Source organism: Ascidiella aspersa, chromosome 7, assembly GCF_963924565.1.
Source record: "Ascidiella aspersa chromosome 7, kaAscAspe10.2, whole genome shotgun sequence".
NCBI lineage: Eukaryota > Metazoa > Chordata > Ascidiacea > Phlebobranchia > Ascidiidae > Ascidiella > Ascidiella aspersa.
Genome location: NC_139453.1, coordinates 31,112,955 through 31,133,225, shown reverse-complemented (window position 1 = coordinate 31,133,225; position 20,271 = coordinate 31,112,955). Strand labels below are relative to the sequence as shown.

The following is a 20,271-nucleotide window of genomic DNA, read 5'->3' as shown; positions in this document are numbered from 1 at the left end:
TTAGCATTTAGGTTTGGGTGGGTGAAGCCCACACTCAAACGCTAAACGACACCGTAACCCAAATATTGTACGTTGCGGTATGCAGTATTTGTAGACCGTTTTGTTTGCATTACTTTCTACAAACCAAATAAAAAGAGCCCCAAATTATGTCATTCACCCTAATACAAATAAGCCAAACAACAATATTATAGAGCAATAAATCTAGTAGTAATTGTGTTATTCACATGAGGAATATGTAAGTCTGTTATTTTAAATAAAGAATACAATTTGTTAATTAGGCTACAAGTTGTTCGTTAGCTTTTAACACAAACATGGCTGCAGGTCTAGAATCCTATCACATTTATTTGAACATTATAGAACAAGTTTTCAAAGTTGAACATACAACAAAGGCATAAATATGTAGGAATAAATATAATAATAACGCTTGACCCACCCAAACCCAAGCGCTAACTCCGTAACTCGCACCCTAACCCAAATGATGCTAGCAATATAAACCCTCGGACGGAAATGTGGTAGGATTCTAGACCAGCGACCATTTTTGTCTAGGGTGTTGTTCTAGACCAGCGTTGCGGTTTGGGAATGTCCTAATGTTTTTTGGGACTATTGTTAGCTGCCTATGACTCTGAAACTACTTGATTTATCAGTCCATTTTATTATCACTCAGAAAGGTGGCAGCAGTGCTTATTTATTGATCAATATATAGACACAGGTGGCAGCTCGTAGCGTGTCCAGGACTCGACTCAGGGTTACCAGATTAAAATTTTGATAAAAGCCAAACCGTGGATGAAAAGAAGCCAGAAAAAGCCAAACATTATGTAAATAAATTCAAAACATATAAATAATACTATAAGTTGATTTGTATGATAATAAATAACCTTTAAGGTTCATGCTTGTGTGGTATGACAAAATGACAAACATAACATGATCACAACATACCAACAGAAGAGAATTTTGATTTTTGGAAAAGCTCAGTTATTATCCTAAACGATCTTAAGGCTAAAAATGTAACAGTTTTTTGTCAAGTTTTCTATAGAAAAATTATTCGATTTGATGAGCTCACCCTAAAGCGCGGTGTTTCTAAACCTATTTGCTGTCTGCTAAAAGTAATAAAGCGGGGCTTTGCTAACTTAATCCACTTCACTGAACTGTTTGAGCGACCAATACTTCAAATTTAAGTGTGAACCACTTTCTTTGTATTGCTTGCAATTTTCCCTAATGTGTAAAATATTGGGGCTCTTGCGGTTTGATATGTAAAAAGTAACGCAATAAATAAAAATCTACAAACCCCACTCTCCGCAACGCATATTATTTGGGTTAATGTGCGGGTTTGAGTTTCGGTGGGTCGAGCATTTTCATTAATAATAAATACAATAATACTCGACCAACCCAAACTCGAACCCGCACATTAACCCAAATAATATGCGTTGCGGAGAGTGGGATTTGTAGATTTTTATTTTGTTTTTTTCGCGTTACTTTCTACGTATTAAAACAAAAGAAAAAAGTCCCAAAATAGCTTTCTTATAGAACCAACCAAATCAAACGGGTTGGCGACCCATGGGTTGAGAAACACTGCGGCCTGGAGAGTGGAGACGTACAGTAGCGATTTTATTATTTTAAAAGTCAGGCAAAGTATAAGGCCTACATATCTTAAACGAAAGTTTTGGAACTATAGAAGTAAGCCTATGTAATTTGACTAATTTAAGCAAGCGTTAACAAAAAAGCCAGAGAAAAGCTAACTGACTTTTTGACACCAACCATGTTTAAAAAGAGACAAATTCGTAAAATTTGACGTCAAAAAAGCCAATCTGGTAACCATGACTCGACTGCCCACAGGCATAAACAGTTAAGCACCAACACGAAAAAGCTCATGCGAGAGAGCGAGAGTAAGAAGAGAGAGACGGAGGAGCGAGTAAAAGCACATACCGCAAAACGAATAATGGAAAAGGCACACGACTCAGTTTACGTCACGGCGAATATTATAATAATACTTGACCCACCTGAACCCAAACCCTAACCCGAATATTGTTAGCAATATAAGCTGTAAGCCCCCCTCGATGACTTTAATCCCCGTGTTACGGTATCGTGTGTAATAAGATTTGTGAATATCAACTCAACGAGCAATATCAACTGAGTGAAGTGACTCTGCATAGAGTTCAAGCAGTTAAGGACGGGTATTTCAACGGCCTGCCCTTTGGAGTCAGGTTGACACAAGAACGTGTAAGAGACAAAATAAGTGGTTCTCAAAGGAAAACAAATTTTAAGCAATAAAAAGCTTATTTAACTGAAATAAATAATATTGTAAAATCGTCTATCATTTCTTCACAGTTACATCTATTTATGCAGTCTAGACTCTCTAGAGACCATTTCTCTGTTATATGTGTATAGGTATATTTATGTTATTCTCAATTGCCCAAGTTTTAGACTTGTTATTGTTTAAATTACCTAGATTGGTGTTGTAGCGTTTGCGCTCCATATTGTTACCGAGTTGAAACTTCGGTCATTCAATTGAAACAGCCTGGTGGACTGTGTCGTCACCTCGCTAGCCTGCTGTGTGTATTCATTAATTTGACAGCATATTGCTGATCGTGTTTCCGAAATTTCCTGTTTTTTGTTGCGTCGCCGAACCGCATTGTCACGATATTTAATTACCGCCAGCTGGAATGCTGTATATAAGGGATTTCATTTTATACCAAAAATAGCAGTCTTGCTTACTGTTCATTGTGGAGTCCGTTATACGTACGTTATACGGAGGTAATTATTGTATGTATCGTAAGTACCTGTAAGTACTGTTTGTCGTTTGTTTATTTGCAATAAATATTCTATCATTGTGCTTAAAACCCACAGTGTCACGATATCGGATAGACATTTTAAACAGTTAGCTAATGCACAAAATCATCAATGTCTTTTGAACGGTCATAGTAAGGAGTACCAGTAACACAGAATAAGAACGCAAAAACAAAAAATAACGTGAATATAAAACAGCACAATTTTCGGGCTTTCGGCGCATCTATCCATAAAAAGTTAGTTTCCCCTCGAGTTTGGGTGTGTCTTCCTAAGATGCCCGGAAATTTCTAACCTTGTTAGTTTCCCGCAAAGAAAAAAGGTTACAGAGAACTGTTTTAAGAGGCTTTCTTACCTGTCTGCTGTATTAGTTTTTTGTCGCAAATGTTTCTATTGTAGTTTTACAATATTATTTTAATTTGTAGCTTGTTTTTTTGTAGATTTGTTTTTACTGTATTTGTTGTCAGCAGGGTACATCAAAGTAGAATAAAAAAAAAGGTGGATAACTTGTTGATTTTTGCTGGGGAGGAATTGACTATGTTTGGGTTTGCAATGTAGGAATATGAAAAAAACATTTAGAAACACTGATCTATTCCTTTTTCCGCAGTTTAAATTATCGTACGGCACATATCCCTCTGGAGTCTTCAAATCAATAACACATTATTATTGTAAACTATATTTAGCAAGTCAATAGCTCTATACGAAGCACAATAGAGGTTTTATAGGTGAGCGCGTAAAGTCTAAAATATCTTGCTGTTATTGGCTCGGAAAACATGTTGACCTTGTAACTTGATTGGTCGTGATTTCCAGCAAATATCTGGAATATGAAAATAAACATTTTAAAGCCTTTCTTAACAACATATGACGGGTACTTTTAATTTACTTTATTTTTGCCTCCTTCTTGTATCCATTTTCGATAGCTTGTCACATTGCTGTACGCGACGTTATAAGAAGAAGTCCACGCATCACCAAATGGATAGCCCTGGGTAATTACACCAGTAACTTTTCCTGGTTCACCTAGATCCACTTGTATCCAAATGCTAGTCGCGTTTAGCCCTTTGTGGGAAAAATATTGTGATTTCAGTGAATAGCATACTGTTTTACTTGGCCTGAATTGGCTTCTGGTGGCACTTACAGTCAATCCCAAAATGCCTGACGGGCAAACTATACTGATAAAAGTTGTAATGCAAATTACCTTGATTAGGGTGCCAAACGCTTCGATGAGTTGCGTTATTAGACAAGTTATCCAATCTTCCATGTGGAGCTCCAAAGCGATCACTGGCTGAAGATGAAGCAGTCATTGCCGAATTTCTTAGACGCCTAGTCTTTATCCCGACTGAACACAAGTCTAAAACGAGATGGTCATATAATCCATTTCTTTTAATGCAAAACAAACAAAACAATTACCAGGATTCTGTTTGAAACGGAACACTGCTGTCTGAGCGTAGCTATTGCGCAGAGTTTCTAAAAACAAATTATAGATAAAAAGAGAAATTATAAAATAAAATTATTTGGTAAATTTAAATTTATATTTAAACTGTCTTGTAACTATTATTATTTATGGTCCTAAACTTATTCTAACTTTAACTTTACACTTTCTAGCTCAAACCTACAGTAGAAATTCAACAGTTACCTTGTAACTTGCTAACTACCGGAGTTTGTCGTTGAACGCGTTCGATGTCGCACCGGCAAGTTCCAATGAGGCCTGCGGTTCCTTTGTGGCCAGGGAGGCCAACAAGGCCAACTGGGCCAGGCGGACCGACAACGCTTGTGTTGGAACCTAGTCCCTGTACCTCTTCTATAGTCATGAAAATGTTATCGTCACATCGTATAAGAATAGACCGCTGTCTCAAAAGGAGTAGAAGCAATGTGGACCAGACACTTAATGCGGGCATAGGCATAATTGTTAAATATCTTGCAACATAGTGAGATACATCTTCTAAAATTGTTTAAATCATTTAATGTAGTGCACTTAAAATATAAATTTCGTTAATCTAACAAAACTAAAACGTAATACCTATAGGGCGACCTTTTATTATTTATTTTTTTTATTTTTTCGACTACTTTTTAGTAGTCTATTGCCAAAACTAATATCCTCCAAAAATGTTTACGCCTACTTGGAAAGCAAGATTGTACAGTAAGTACAGATTTACCATATAAAAAAATAAAGTTCAAACAACATTTTGCTCTGTCACATGTAGGCTTTCAAAGGGTTCATTGTATTAATTAATTTCGTTGTTTCAATCGTAAAAATACCTAAAACGTTCTTTAGACTTCTACATAATATCTCACTGTATTTCTGAACTCATTGTTTAATGAATCGAAAAAGCGGATGCCGATTATTATCAAGCGGAAAAAAGAATCATTGCTTCAAACAATTTTGACCAAATCAATGATTTCATTTATAAACGTTGTATATTTTTATGAAATTGTAGTGGTTTTTAAAACTATTTTTTTTACTTGTAAATAAAGTTACTCAATTGCTTCGTAAAAAAATAAACGTGAAGATCGCTATACTTATAGACCTTATCTTCTATTTTGAAAATATCGAAGGTTTACCTATATGCACTGGAACCAGGGTCCAGGAGGCGCATTCAGGATTTTTTCACAACCTTACGTCATATTGTGACGTTACACTACAGATAATTTTATAATAAAATTAACAACTGTTGACATTATTTTATACTGGACGAACTTTTCGAACCGAAAATATAGGATATCGATATCAGTGCATATATATGAAATATAAGGCATCGCTATGTTGTAGTGTCAACGCTTTTAAGGACTTGACTGAAAACAGATTCAAGTCGGAGCGGTTTCTTTTGTGAAACTTAGAGTTAGCAACTTAGAACAAACCTAAAAATAGGTTTACATTACAGGCGTGTTTTGTGCCTTGCGTCAGTCAGTTAACGTGTACCGCATTGCCTTACTAGTGTTCACTGCAAATTTCCACTCTCTTACCTGGAATGGTCAACGTTAAAATATTTCAACTTTTCGCGACCGGAAGCGTTTATACGCTTAAGTTGCTGACGTTTTCCGTTAACGCACAAAGTGTTTGTACGTGACACATTTGTTGAGAAATGAGGCGTTTCGTGGTGAACATAAACACGCCCCCTTGCAATTTTTGGTCTCCGCAATTTGTTTCGCGTAGTTAACCGCATCGTAATTTCGCGCCGTAATAATTCTGCGGCGACCACGACTGCTAGCACAGTGTTGATTACTTGGCCTTCAGACAAATAATAATATTATTAGATAAAACTAATTGGGAAGAACTTGTTCGACGTCATGCGCACAAGTGGTAATACAATTTAGATTTGAATAAGAACACGTTTATCTGAACAATTTAAAGATAAAGTTGCCTATGGAAGTGTTCATCACTAAAAACAAAAAAATCGAATTGCCGGTTATATGTCATTCGGCTCGATTTCGTTAACTTTACATATCAAGAAGTATTTCTTTAATATTTAAGTTTAATAAATGTGCGTCACCTGGACTAATAAATAATAGGCAAACTTGTTCACAAAATCCAAATACGTTGATTTGAATAAAACGCCTCATATAGATCGGTAATGAAAAGTCATTTCAAAAATATCTGCAGTCAGTATAAAAAGAAAAAAATACAAGGCAAATGTTTATCCCATAATGTGTAAAATGATGTTGAATTGTTGGTGTTAAGAAAGAATTAAAAATGGTTGAAAAGTACATTAGACTCATGGGATTGATTGTAAATATTTTGCTGTTGCCAACAAATAAACAAACTTGTTACGTCTAGTAACTATGAGGTTAATTACCTTTCAGATAACTTGCTAAATCATTTTAAACTGTCTAATAAATTATTATAACTCAATATGTAGACTAAAAAAATATTATAGGGGTTAATGCTTTACTATAGAGAGGCAAAAATACACGCATTTTTTTAACTCTCGGACACTCAAGGTTTCAGTGACCATTCATGTGTGACAACCTTCTTGGCAACGCGACGTATTTGTTCGTGCAAAAACTACAAATATTTCTTTCATTCATAAACTTATTGATTTTCTTGCGGATTATGGTTGAAATTATGGGAAACTGTTTACCGTGGCTCAATACAAAGGCAAAAAGAAAGTAAGAATTGGTCGTATTTTCGCAATACTGTTAAGTTATTGTAATTTACCAAGTATTGGGATTATGCTAGTTTTAATTTTTTTTATTTGATTTGTAAATTGTTTTAGTACTGTATACAATTCGGCAACAAAACGTAAAGTCTGATGAATTCAATCAGCTTACAACCAATTATCTATGTAGCTGTGCTCTGGGCTCAAATGATTTTGTAGTATGACGATAGAAAACCATCATTCAAGGATGTATTGTTGTATTTCAGAAAAGTGAGTATTTTGATGGTTGGTCTTGACAACGCCGGCAAAACAACAGCAGTGAAGGGAGTCCAGCGAAAACCACTTGAAGATGTTGCGCCTACTATCGGCTTTTCATCCGTCGATGTTAAAACTGGTACTTTGTAAACTTATGTTTAGTTATATATAGAAGAAATATTCTGATATTGGCAGCAGTCCAGTCTGCATTTTGTGCCAGGCACACTCCCAAGATTTTTCTGATCCAATTTGTGTGCACACCTGAATTAGTAAGCTAAATATATAAATTTGATTTTTATTAGTTTTTATCACTGCTTGAATTCCCAATTGCATTCGAGTCGCTTCCCTCCAGAGATCTTTGGCGTGAAATACTTGCCCAAAACTACGACAGTGACGTCATTTGGCATGGAAAATCGCAGCCTAGTGAATTTATTCAAAAAATTCGCTTTCGCGTATATAGTGTCCTATTTTGGTGTAGGATTTCAGCGATAAAAAATAATTTGGCGTGAATCTTTGGCGGCCACAAATTATGGAATGCAGTCAGGCTTGAATTATGGTCGAATTCTGAACCTCCACACCTAAAAGTGCCATGAATTGTTGGACTGCTAAGATACTAATGATTACTTCATCCACTGACCTAAATGCCTTCCTTAAAGTAATGAATCATATGTTAGTTTCACTTGTCCTAATTTGTAATACAATTCTTTTACATTATTTGTACCTTCTTTTAATATTAATGATAATGTTTTTTCATGAAAATGTGAGAATAACGTATTTGTTGTCTTTCGGGTCAATGTTTTTATCATCAGTTTGTCTTTTTTTAGGATTGTTTGACGTCATATTGATTGATCTCGGAGGTGGACACAAGATCCGTGACATTTGGAAGAATTACTTTGCTGAAGTTCACGCTGTGATTTTTATGGTCGACTCATCTGATGTTGCAAGAATGGATGAGTGCAAGGAAACCTTTGAGAAACTTTTAAATAATCCACTTATCCAAAGAAAACCAGTGTTATTGTAAGTTTGTATTGTTTATTTAAACTATTGGTAATAGAACACATTAAACCATAGCTGTCTTAACATGTAGAAAGTAAAAAATCCTGTCACGATAAAGAGTATTGTTTAGAATCTAAAGTGAGTAATGAGTGAAGTTTTTTTACTATTTTGTCTGGTAATCAAAAACTCACAGTTACCCAGTTATTTGTGTTAAAATTAAGTTTTAACCATAATTATTATGCCTGAGATGTACTTGTTTTTTAATTTAAGAAGATTTGGTGAAATTTCATTACGTTCATATTTAGTAAAGTCTTCAGATTTACATATTCTGCTCAATACTTTTGTTTAGAAAATTTGTTAAGAGCGTTTTCTACAATGAGATTAAAGTGCAAAATAATTCACTGTTAACTTTTTGACAAGGCTAACCAACACATTTAAGTTTACATACCCTAATTCTATAAGTTAACAGCAAATTGTTTTCCAGACTTGCCAACAAACAGGATAAAGAAGATGCCTTGGAGGAATATGAGATTTGTGAACGACTAAACGTCCAAGATGTCGTCAACGAAAACAAATGTTTGTGCAAAGTGGTGAGAGCAATATGTTTACAATATTAATTATTGATATACCAGTGATAGACAGGACAAACTGCTAACAAAACGTTTGAGATATTCATTTCCCTCAATCATAGTGCCAGAATTATCTTAAACACTTCGAACTGCTTTGATAGTTTAGCAATTATATTTTCTTCACATTATATAGTTTTTATATATTTATGTTGTGTTAACAATTATAAAATTCACACAACACAAGTGTTAATATTCACCTCATTGACTTTTTTCTTATATGTTTTGTAAGCTAGGTACAAATAAAAAAAAATGTGTATACTTGCTCCAACTTAAAAGCCAAACCTAGTATATCTAGACTTTTTACTGATAAATAAGTTAATAGGTGAAAATTGTAGCTGACTTTATGAAAACTATGTGAAAAATTAACTTCCCTGATTCTCAGTTTTGATCTGATTGTATGTTTTGCAAGTTCAACAGGTATGTTGTCTCTAGTGAATAAAACACTTGTCACTCACTACCTAATAGCTTTATTTTTGTATAAATATATTAATAACAAGGTTGTGTTACTTTAGCTGACTTGCTCAGTTATCACCAAGACCTCTGGTAAGAAGGGAATCAACGTGAACCTCAAGTCGGGTTTTGATTGGTTGCTACAAGTCGTCAACCAACAGTTCGACACGATCAACGAACGAGTAAAGTTGGATGTCAAGAAGCGAGATCTCATTCAAGAGGAAGAGAGAAAATTGAGGAATGAAAGAGTCCGAAAGATCAGAGAAGAAAGGTTTGAGCTTTTACAAAATATGTGTATTTTAATAAAAGTATGTTTTTGGTAGAGGACATTAAAAGTGCGCTGGAATTTGGAATAATTTTTTTACTATGAGTTATGCATCTGTTTAGTGAAAAATTTAGTAGCAAATAAATATGATTTTAACTAGTAATGATCACCTCTGGTCTTTAAAGTTTGATTTCATTGTTTTGTTGTTGAAGTTGAAATCTGCAGCCAGTTTTAAACAACATGTATCTTGTTATCCGATTCTACAAACGTTTCTTAAAGTAATGTTAAACTATTTTTTTTAATGTTCGACACATTTTGGGATTAAGTTGTATTAGTTTGACATTGGCATATAGACAGTCAGAAAGTGCAATTCATTTAGGTGTAACATTTAGTTCCTAAAACTTTTCATGCTGCTTGCCCAAACACTAAACAACCTAAAACATTTTTTCAGAGCTAAACAAGAAGAAGAAGAAGAAGCAAAAAAATTCCCCCAAGCCCCAGGTACCCCAAACGGGGAATCCCCTTCCAACCCCACTTCAAACACGTTGTTACCGGGGCAGGTTGCAGACAGCGGGAAACTTTCATCTCTTAGTGTACGCTCTGGCCTAGGGGATCAATTGCTTGACGAAGATAGTGAAAACTCCCCTGGTTTGCAACACCAGGATATGACAGGCTCCCCTGGTTTGCAGCACCGGGACGCGGAGGATTCTTGCACTGAGTCGCAGCAACGAAGTGGAAGTAGGATGAGTGAGATCGTTCGGGATTCCCCTATGCCGAGAACGGGGGCCTTTGGTTCCACTGACCTCGATACCCCTCGAGCGGTGGGGGCCAACGGTGCCGCTGAAACTCTCCAGGAACGTTCGGATGCAGAGCAACAAAATGACACAGGTTTGTAAAAGGTAGATGCATAGACATTCTATTCACATTTATAAAATAGGTTTTTGCCAAACTTTTTTGCTTTTTAATTCACTTCGACCATTTTTGTTTACAAAAAATTGGCGTTCATATTTAGTGTCTTTTAAAAAAAGTTTTTTGTTTGTTTGATTGTTCTGGTTTGAAAATACTAGTTAAGCATTTAGTAAAATATTGTCCTCATAGTAAGTCATTTTAAAATTCTTGTTTTGAAATGGTAAAAGTATGTGTAAAATATAAAAAAATGTTGACTATTTTATTAACATTTCTAAACCACGGTTTAATTTTGCAGAAACCAGCACACCAACGGTCAAAGAAAAAGGTAAGCAAGTTTAAAATTATGAAAGCTTGTGGCGCCAGTTTTGTACACAGTATTTTTGTTGATGTTGTGAGTGATTTTCTAGAAAATTAGTCAACCAATCACTCAAAAAACATCAAAAATACCTTCGCGCACTATTTTATATAAAAAAATTAGCTGTTGTTGTTAGCAATGTTTTGAGGCTTAGTACCTTGTTTTTAAAAGATAAATACCTTTAAGCGTTCTATCAACCAGCATGAGATATGTGTCAGGAAACTAGAAAGCTATCTAGTTTGATTTCTATTTAAACTTTTTTTGCAGCGAGTAAAAAGAAACGGAGGCGTCGCAAAGGCAACCAGGTGATTCCCCTGAGTAGCGATCAACTTCCCTTGAGTTCGGTTATTCTTCCTCCAATCCAGACCACCAGGGACAGCGACCTGTCCGAAAAACTGGGTAAGGGAAATCCCCATTTTTTTATTACAACTTTCTCAGCATATTTTAATCACAGAAATTTTAAATTATTGTGTAAATTTTTAAAATTTAAAAACTTATATTATTATTTTACAGGGCCAATAGGACATCACTTTACTGTTGTTTTACCCATGCCATACAATTTACAGGGTCTTCACGGTTGCCGCCTCTTCGACCGAACGTTGATTCTCAAGAAGAAATCTTGATGTGATGGTTGCCATAGCTACGGGAAGCTGATTGGTGCAATATTTTCACTGTGCACAGACCAAAGATTTATTTTTGTACATATTTATAAGTTTATAATAAAAACTTTGTACCAACTTTGTGTTGTTTTGATGTAAGCTACTCTCAAGCGAATTTGGTGTTTTATCTTATTTTTTTGTTGATTGTATTTCCAAACAGAAAAGAACTTCGCTTAATTGCGTTAGGTCTTGCAGGGCTTGAAATGAACAGCGGTGAGCGTTGACCCCTGCCATTTTGAGCTCTGCAGCGTCTTATTCAGTACATCAACAGAGTTGCAAATGATACTAAAGCGCCGCATATGTAGACATTTGTGTAAAGATTTTGATAGGTTTCTTGTCAAAAGCGACTTAAAAAACCTGTAAATTTGAAATCAATATATATATTTCTCAACCTATAGGTCACGACCAAAAATTAGGCCGCCGTTTATTTGTATTGGGTCGCAGACTACAGTGGTTAGATTTATTGAGTCGCCGTCAAAATAAGGTTGAAAAACACTGCATTAATGAGCAAGTCCACAGATGAATGTAGGCGAGAACTTCGCTATGAAAACAACACACACAAGATTTCACAAAACATGTTCAAGGCGCACATAAATAACACCACAAATTCGTGCTTTCCAAGGTGCGATACGTATCAGGAAAAGATAAAAACAGAGCCGAACTGGAGTCTGAACCGGTTTTGGGTTAATTTTCCTCAAACGTTTTTGGAAAAAAACAGAGTCGAACCTGAACTTAACGGGATATTTTTAAGTAACCTTAACCGAACCCAAACCGGTAAAAAACATTTAATTTCAACATGACGTTACATTCTATAATTATGACGCAGCAAAACAGTGGTGCAAACTTTTTTCGTTTCGAATTTTAAAAAATCCTCAGTGATTGCATTTTATTTTATTTTTTACGTTGCTTAACAATATTATAAATATATACATTTTCCAGACTTTCCATTATTTTTCATACCTTTTAAATTGTACTTAGAATATATTCAGGTTTAATTTAAACATATCTGCTATTAATATGTGTGCCATTAGTTTGAGCAAATTACAACCTGTGATTTTTTAAATTAAGATCACCTTTCTAAACCCACAGTGAAAGTTGATTTTGACTCAAAACTAGTTTCGAGAAATATTTTATCACAGACGATTCACTGTTGTGCACTTTCAGCAACACACAGCTTTTAACAAGTGACGCGCGACTCCATTGTTTACGTGAATGGAGTTGTTTTCTTTTCACAAAGTATCGTTTTACCTAGGGCTCCAACTTTTATGAACTGTACCTTGCTTGTTTCGTCTGCTTTAAAGTGAGTTGGTGAGGATATTAAAGGTTGTGACAGTCATTAAGTTGTTTAAGTCGGTTTAATATCGATGGGCTTATGTAAAGGGTAGGTAGTGTTTTAGTCCTTAAACAAATTTTTGTTTGGTGTCGGTTACATTAATAAACATTACACATTCTTGATAGAAGGCACAAATGTATGTGATGAAAGATTTGTTTGGCAATAAGTATTTATATGTTCAAACTAACGCAGTTATAAAGTAGACTTAGTACCGGCACTTGGTTAACATTTTGTGTTGAACAAATGGCTTTTCAAACTGGTGTGCATTGACAAATATATCAAAAAGGAATTATTATCTGATAGAAGAGATAAATCGTTTTTTTAAAATGCTTCAATTGTTTTTTTGAATGCTAATGTTGTTTATCGTTTTGTACAAGCATTAGTATTGCAAAAATACTTAGTGATGCTTTTCTATATATATTGGGTACTAAGATACAGAGAGATCGTTAGTAAAGTAACTTTGCCTAGTTTAATCAAACATGTCGGCATAGCGTCGAACAAAAGCAGGTTTACCGATCCACAGCTGCCTTAAAATAGGAATTATCAGCGGCCTTGTTTTGGGCAAGCGTTTGTGGAAGAGAGCAGATTTGAATAACCGTTAGACGACGCAGCTGAGTTATATTATTAACTCTATGAAAATGAAGACTTTTCCGGCATTAAAGTTTACTATTGCCGCAGCATTTAACATGCAATAATCTAGATTTTGCCTAATTTGACGTCACTATGCACGTGACCGTTGTCCACTGACGCGTGACCTAGCGCCGAACTGTGTGTTTTCAGCGTTTTGCAGGGGATTCTATTTTATGCATTCTATTATAAACGTCAGACTAGCGGATTGAATTCCCGCTTTACCTTTTCGTGTGTACTTCTGAGATTTGTGAATATAGGCTATAGCCTACTCAACGGCCAATACCTACTAAGTGAAGTGACTTTGTCTAGAGTACAAGAAGTGGTTAAGAATAAGTTATTTAGCGCTTATTCTTTGGAGCCAGTAGTTGACAAGGGACGTGTAACATACCATAGGCAGCCGTCGGCTCTCGTCTTAAGAGCCAGCGCCGTTTTACTACAGCCCTACATTCGCTAAAATTGCAATTGTCTTAGTTGGTAGACTTTGTAGACGACTTTATGTACATTGTACAATGACGCCGTGGATAAATATTATTTGTTTTAAGATACAAAATACTTTTGCTAACTGCTGTAAATTTACCTAACCTATTGACAGTTACCTCAGACCAAAAATGTCGGACAGTGAGACCGAAGAAGGAAACAATGGCGTGGAAGCGGTAAATATAATTTTTACTTTTGTTGCGTGATAAAGGCAATATTATGACGTAAATTAAGAAACTTGGTTTTTGTCACATGCTAAGAATCCGAAACGAATGATCAGTTGATTTTTTCGTCCGTAGACTCAGCTTCGCAGCGACATCTCTCTATGGGTAAATGATTAAGTTCAATAAATCTCAGGTCCCCATCAAGAAATATCGCCTGAGATACACAAACAAAACTGAACATGACCGCCATTCACTCGTATTCTTTTGATGCTGCGAATGCTTCTTTTAAAGAAACAGATATAAGGCAATTAGTGTACCAACTAAATGCGTTCAATAAATTTTGTTTTTATTTCTAATCAATTAACATTGTAACGACTAATTCCATTTACAAACATCAGATATAATTTAGCACGGTTTGAGGTACAGCACCAATATTATCAAAATGTGACCTGTAGCTTTACTTGGAGTTCGTCCTTAAGGTTCTTGTTTCCTTATTATAATACCTTACTGCACCAAAAAATAAAACTTCCAAACCATTATCTTACTTTATGATCTACCAACTTCGATCCGTGTTCAATGACCAGTCAAAGTATAATATTGTAATTTAGTGGAAAGTTATAAAGTGTTTATAAATTTACTTTTCTCACAGGACCCTATACCAGGCCCCATCCCCATAGTTGCGCAGAATGCATATTTCGGTGAGGTGCATCTTCATGAAGCCCAACCAAACCGAAGAAACCAACCAAATCGTATTTGGATGGTTCCTGTTGCTGTTGCCATCTTAGCAATCCTTGCAAGCGTTTGGTTCAACTATCCTAAACTGGATACATTCGACCATGGTAAGTGTGTTGCTTGGTGAAGTATGTGAAGCAACACACGGATTTAGATGCGTATGTGAGGGTGGAGCTTATTTGGAGACATCGAAGTTTCCACTAACACAGTGAAGGTTGATACTTTAAACCAGGGGTCCTTTAATTTTGATTAATTTTAAAGATTGCAGTTTAAATTGAGTTCTGTTTTAAACAAATAAATTTACATTATTACCAAATTTATTGCATCAGGTTTGCAAATTAATTGTGGGGAAATTAAGCGAGCAAATTATTTAATTTCTCGAAAGGCTGTGGGTATTCCGGCCTTGTTGTTGTAAGTTCTTTTTTCACTAACACAGACGTTTTGTGTGATTTGTTGTTTTCAGATTTATTTTTGCGAGAATCGTTGAACAGAAAAGCTGACGTCATCATTGAATCTCTGCCAACTGAACCGGTACCTCTTGACGTCATCAAAGAGGCCCTACAAACGTTGGAGAAGTTTGGGACAAAAGAGATGTTTTTTAAGAAAACAAATACCATTTCTTTGAAGAATCTGTTTCTTGAAGCAAAATACAACTCGATTCAAGAAGCAAAATCAAAATATCCTGGTCAAGCAAGTTTTAATGAATATGTTGAGAAATATGGCAACACAGTTGGTGTGGTTGGTGATGCTGGTATCGGCAAAACCACACTTGCCAAGCAGTTTCTTAAGCATATTAGAAATAAATCATTTTGGGGTTTCTTAAGAAACATGTTTTTTGCAGAGGACAAATCCTATTTGTTTTTTATCGATCTAAAGAAGTTAGATAAGAATGAAAAGATAAATGTTCTGGAGTTCCTAGTCAAGTCAATCATTCCACACTGGCAGTTTGAAAAGGACAACGATAAACTACTTCTGGCTGAACTTTCAAAATCATCCAATGGCTACATCTTGATGGATGGTTTGGATGAAGCTAGATTCAAGGATCTTTTAACTGAAGCCCCAGTAATTGGTTTGTACGATCGTGCTAAGCCAGTTGTCATTCTCGAGAACCTTCTACGAGGCGACATTCTTCCAAATGCTCACAAGCTGCTTGCTTCACGACCGGGAGCTTATCACAAGCTACACCCAAGTTGCAAGCCCCACTTTATAGTCCGGGTAATCGGCTTTAACGAAATCTCCCAAGAATTGTTCTTCAAACAACTTTATCCAAACCAAGAGGATTATGACAAGATTAAAAAGTCACTCGAACAAAACCCATCAGCCAAGGCTTTGTGTTATATTCCAATTTTTGCCAAAACTCTTTCATCTTATATTGTGAAACATGGTTCAGCTGATGTTTTATTCACAGTTACTGATGTTTTTGTATCTTTTGTGGATTTTACTATTCGCTCTACTAAGTTTACATCTAACCCTGATGTTTTGCGAGACCTTTCGCACTTGGCTTTAACCGGAATGCTTCAAGATAAATTCATCTTCGAAACGGAAAATTTAAGTGGAGTTGGACTTAATGTGACTCAATTGGAAGACTTTATTAAATTTCAAGCTTTTTCAGACAACAAAGAGCTAAAACTATTGGAAGGAGACAAAGTTTACTACTTTGTACACCTCCTCTGGCAGGAATTCTTCGCAGCCCTCAAGCTCATGTTTGACACTGATATCGGGGAATTCTCACAATTGATTCAACGCATGGAAAGTGATCAATGGGAAATGATTTCAAGATTTCTATTCGGCTTGCTCAATCCGGACCTACACGGTAAACTACGGCCGATTTTTCAGATTTCTCAAACTGAAGTTGCTAAAAAGAAAGAGCTTCTCACAAACCTCGTTACTTCACTTGCTTCACGACTGCCAGTCGATCAAAAGTGGGTGGAGAGTGACACAGCCACGTTTTTCAAGGTTTGCACTTTCGCTTGTGAATCAGGTGATAATGACATCATCAACTCGATGGGGAATTCCCTTCCTAGAGAGTTACCCTTAGATGGCACAATCTTTTCAAGTCACGTGACAAGTCTCAGTCACGTGCTTCAAGCAACTAAAAGGAAGCTTATCATCAACATCGGAGGAATTACCAATAAACGTGCATCCATATTCAACGGCAACGCTTTAGAAATGTTGATGAACACAATGAAGCATAACGACCATAAGGTTTGAGAATGTTTTTTTTTTAATTCTATTTTTTTAATAAGAGTTTCGCGAGAATTACTTATTTTTGTTGCGTTTAAACTCATGCTGCTTTTATAGGAATGTCCAAAACTTCATATTTTTTTCCTTAACAAAAATGTAAGGTTATGGGGAAAAGCGGAAGAGTAGGGATACTACCGCTTGGTATTGGTTATCGTCCACGAGGTTTGTGGGGTTGTCTCTATTCCACTTTAACAAAGGTTTTTGCGCAAATTACATATTTTTGCGTTGCTTTCAATGCTTTGGTAGGATTCTAGATCTGCGCTGTGCTGTTTAGTATAGAATTATGTTAAGCACAAAACTAAAATTGATTTTTGAATGTTTTATTACGATACCAGAATGTTATATTATGCGAAAAAGCGAACAAGTAGCGATTCTACCACTTGGTATCGGGTATCGTGTACGATCTGATATTATCGAACATTCCTAGTTGCAAACTTTAAAGTGGAAAAAAATCAAAGTGGTGAAGGATATTTGTTCGAGTGTGGATGATTAATACAAATTTAATGACAATAGTTGAAGAGGTTAGCAAAAATACCACAACTACGAACTGAGAAAAACCATGATGTGGAATAAGTTCCAAAACACCGGCAAAATACAGAAAGTATACTGGTCGAATGACCTTTCATGTTCACGTTTATATAACTTTAACAGATGGGAGAAGTATATATTACTACCAACAAAGCGAGTGACTTCACTGCTCTGTTCTCCTGTGCTCATAAAATCGACAATCTGTCGTTAAGTTGCCCAAACATCGCTCTGCCCGATCTGAGAGTTCTTACTGATGGAATTAACAATTTGGCAAAACCGGTAATTAACGTTGGTTTGTAAATAATCGTAATTTGCTTATTATAGATGTTGGGATGCCTGATACTTGATATTTTATTCTGATGCCGATATTTTGGAAACAAAGTAAAACAAAATCGATTAAATTAAAAAATGGCCTAATATAGTTATTTTAGCTATGATTTGCCACCTATAATGCAGCAATTTCAACCTTAAAAGATACATTCACCAAAAACTAGTAAAGGTTAACAACTGAGGTAATTAGACGTTTTTTACGCTACAGCAAAAATTGGCCTAACGACTTTTAAAGGCTAAGGTGCGAAGATGTACACAAATGAAATATAATCGCCCGAAACCATTATTGTTAATATTTTGCGAACATGAAAAAAGGGGAATTTGAGTTCAAGAGTTCAAGAATTTGAGTTTTCTTTCATTGTTACACATTACACAAAAATACAAAAAAGAAAAAAGTAACTTAACCTTCATAAAAAAACATCTAAGTTAAAGTTTTTTCTATGTGAGCCGCTTTATTGAAAAGAAAAACACCCTTTTAACGTTTTGATTGAATCTATTTTATTTGTTGGGGCATTGCAACGACGTCGCTGCTATCGGATCAGATCGCGATAATTTTTCCAGGTTATTGGACAAAATTCGTTTTGGCGCGAAAAATTTTAATTACCAACCTTTTATTCTATTTTTTGAGAATTTACCTTTCAAGATAGAAATTGCTGCATTAGGTGGAAATTCATGTTTATAAAAACCCTACTTATTGATATGGGATCGGCCAAGATCCGGTATTACCAGACATCCCTTATTAAAGTTTTTCAACCAGTGAAACAACGCATAACGCTTGTCTACCACTGCATGGTGCGTAACATCGCTTCATAAAAATAAAAATTATTTTATTAATGCCGCGTCACTGCAGCAATTATTTTAGCGAACACCGTTCTGTACCGTTACTTTTATCCTATGAAATTAAGCACAAGCTACCATCAGAAACGCTAATTGAGATGACTGGAAGCCGCTTATACCAAGTATCAACTAACAACTTGTTTATGTAGATGGAAGGATTGGTCCTGTATAACACCAAGCTTGGATCACATGAACTTGCTCTGCTGGCAAAATCTATTCACAAAGTAAAACGGCTGGATTTGCTTCACTGCGACATTTATGGATCCGATTTACGACCTCTAACCGATGCCATATCTCGCTTGGATCGCCCTGTAAGTTTACCACCACACAGTGCTCAAGTAACATTAGCTCCAAAACTGAGGGTGCACATTTTGTGGGCGGGTGTCACCAACGGCGAGCAGTGAATAATTATGTTTTTTAACTTGTTATTGTTGTGATGTCACCACTAGCTGTCGCCCGAGTGTGTTTATGGGGAAAAAATGTCACGTTTATTTGATTGTTTGTGATGTGCTGTCTATACTTGGAGTAGTTAAAGTTAATATTAAGCTATCTCCTTTTAAGCACCGACTGCATGAAATGATTGGAGGCAACCTGTAACAATATTAACCTAACAAACACTGGCTTATGTAGATGGAACAATTGTTCCTGTATAGCATCAAGCTTGGATCAGATGAACTTGCTCTATTGGCAAAATCTATTCACAACGTTAAGATTCTGAGTTTGTGGAACTGTGACTTCTATGGACCAGATTTACGACCTCTAACCGATGCCATATCTCGCTTGGATCGGCCTGTAAGTTTACGTCCACACAGTGCTCAAGTAACATTAGCTCCAAAACTGAGGGTGCATATTTTGTGGGCGAGCAGTGAATAATTATGTTTTTTAACTTGTTATTGTTGTGATGTCACCACTAGCTGTCGCCCCTGTTTATGGGGAAAAAATGTCACGTTTATTTCATTGTTTGTGATGTGCTGTCTATTCTTGGAGTAGTTAAAGTTAATATTAAGCTATCTCCTTTTAAACACCGACTGCATGAAATGATTGGAGGCAACCTGTAACAATATTAACCTAACAAACACTGGCTTATGTAGATGGAAGGATTGGCCCTGTATAGCATCAAGCTTGGATCAGATGAACTTGCTCTACTGGCAAAATCTATTCACAACCTAAAGATTCTGAGTTTGTGGAACTGTGACTTCTATGGACCAGATTTACGACCTCTAACCGATGCCATATCTCGCTTGGATCGCCCTGTAAGTTTACGTCCACACAGTGCTCAAGTAACATTAGCTCCAAAACTGAGGGTGCACATTTTGTGGGCGAGCAGTGAATAATTATGTTTTTTAACTTGTTATTGTTGTGATGTCACCACTAGCTGTCGCCCGAGTGTGTTTATGGGGAAAAAATGTCACGTTTATTTCATTGTTTGTGATGTGCTGTCTATTCTTGGAGTAGTTAAAGTTAATATTAAGCTATCTCCTTTTAAACACCGACTGCATGAAATGATTGGAGGCAACCTGTAACAATATTAACCTAACAAACACTGGCTTATGTAGATGGAAGGATTGGTCCTGTATGGCACCAAGCTTGGATCACATGAACT

The 20,271-nt window shown here is 35.9% G+C and overlaps 3 protein-coding genes across 3 annotated transcripts; 2 read left to right on the top strand and 1 right to left on the bottom strand.

Moving 5' to 3' along the window:
- Nucleotides 1–3,460: 3,460 nt before the first annotated feature.
- On the bottom strand, nt 3,461–4,589 carry LOC146138967 (lactadherin-like). Its single transcript, XM_083394749.1, has 4 exons — nt 4,415–4,589; nt 3,977–4,129; nt 3,665–3,837; nt 3,461–3,598 (listed from the first exon to the last, which is right to left on the bottom strand). Exons 1-4 carry the CDS (start codon nt 4,587–4,589, stop codon nt 3,461–3,463), a joined length of 639 nt encoding a protein of 212 aa, XP_083250875.1.
- Nucleotides 4,590–6,795: 2,206 nt separating this feature from the next.
- On the top strand, nt 6,796–11,465 carry LOC146138966 (uncharacterized). The gene is made up of 8 exons (XM_083394136.1): nt 6,796–6,885; nt 7,142–7,269; nt 7,955–8,147; nt 8,611–8,716; nt 9,268–9,476; nt 9,922–10,341; nt 11,006–11,133; nt 11,301–11,465. Exons 1-8 carry the CDS (start codon nt 6,830–6,832, stop codon nt 11,360–11,362), a joined length of 1,302 nt encoding a protein of 433 aa, XP_083250262.1. The 5' UTR covers nt 6,796–6,829; the 3' UTR covers nt 11,363–11,465.
- Nucleotides 11,466–13,964: 2,499 nt separating this feature from the next.
- LOC146138965 (NACHT, LRR and PYD domains-containing protein 3-like) lies at nt 13,965–20,002 on the top strand. The gene is made up of 7 exons (XM_083394748.1): nt 13,965–14,009; nt 14,647–14,836; nt 15,193–16,934; nt 17,625–17,780; nt 18,818–18,979; nt 19,299–19,460; nt 19,760–20,002. Exons 1-7 carry the CDS (start codon nt 13,965–13,967, stop codon nt 20,000–20,002), a joined length of 2,700 nt encoding a protein of 899 aa, XP_083250874.1.
- The last annotated feature ends 269 nt before the right edge of the window (nt 20,003–20,271 follow it).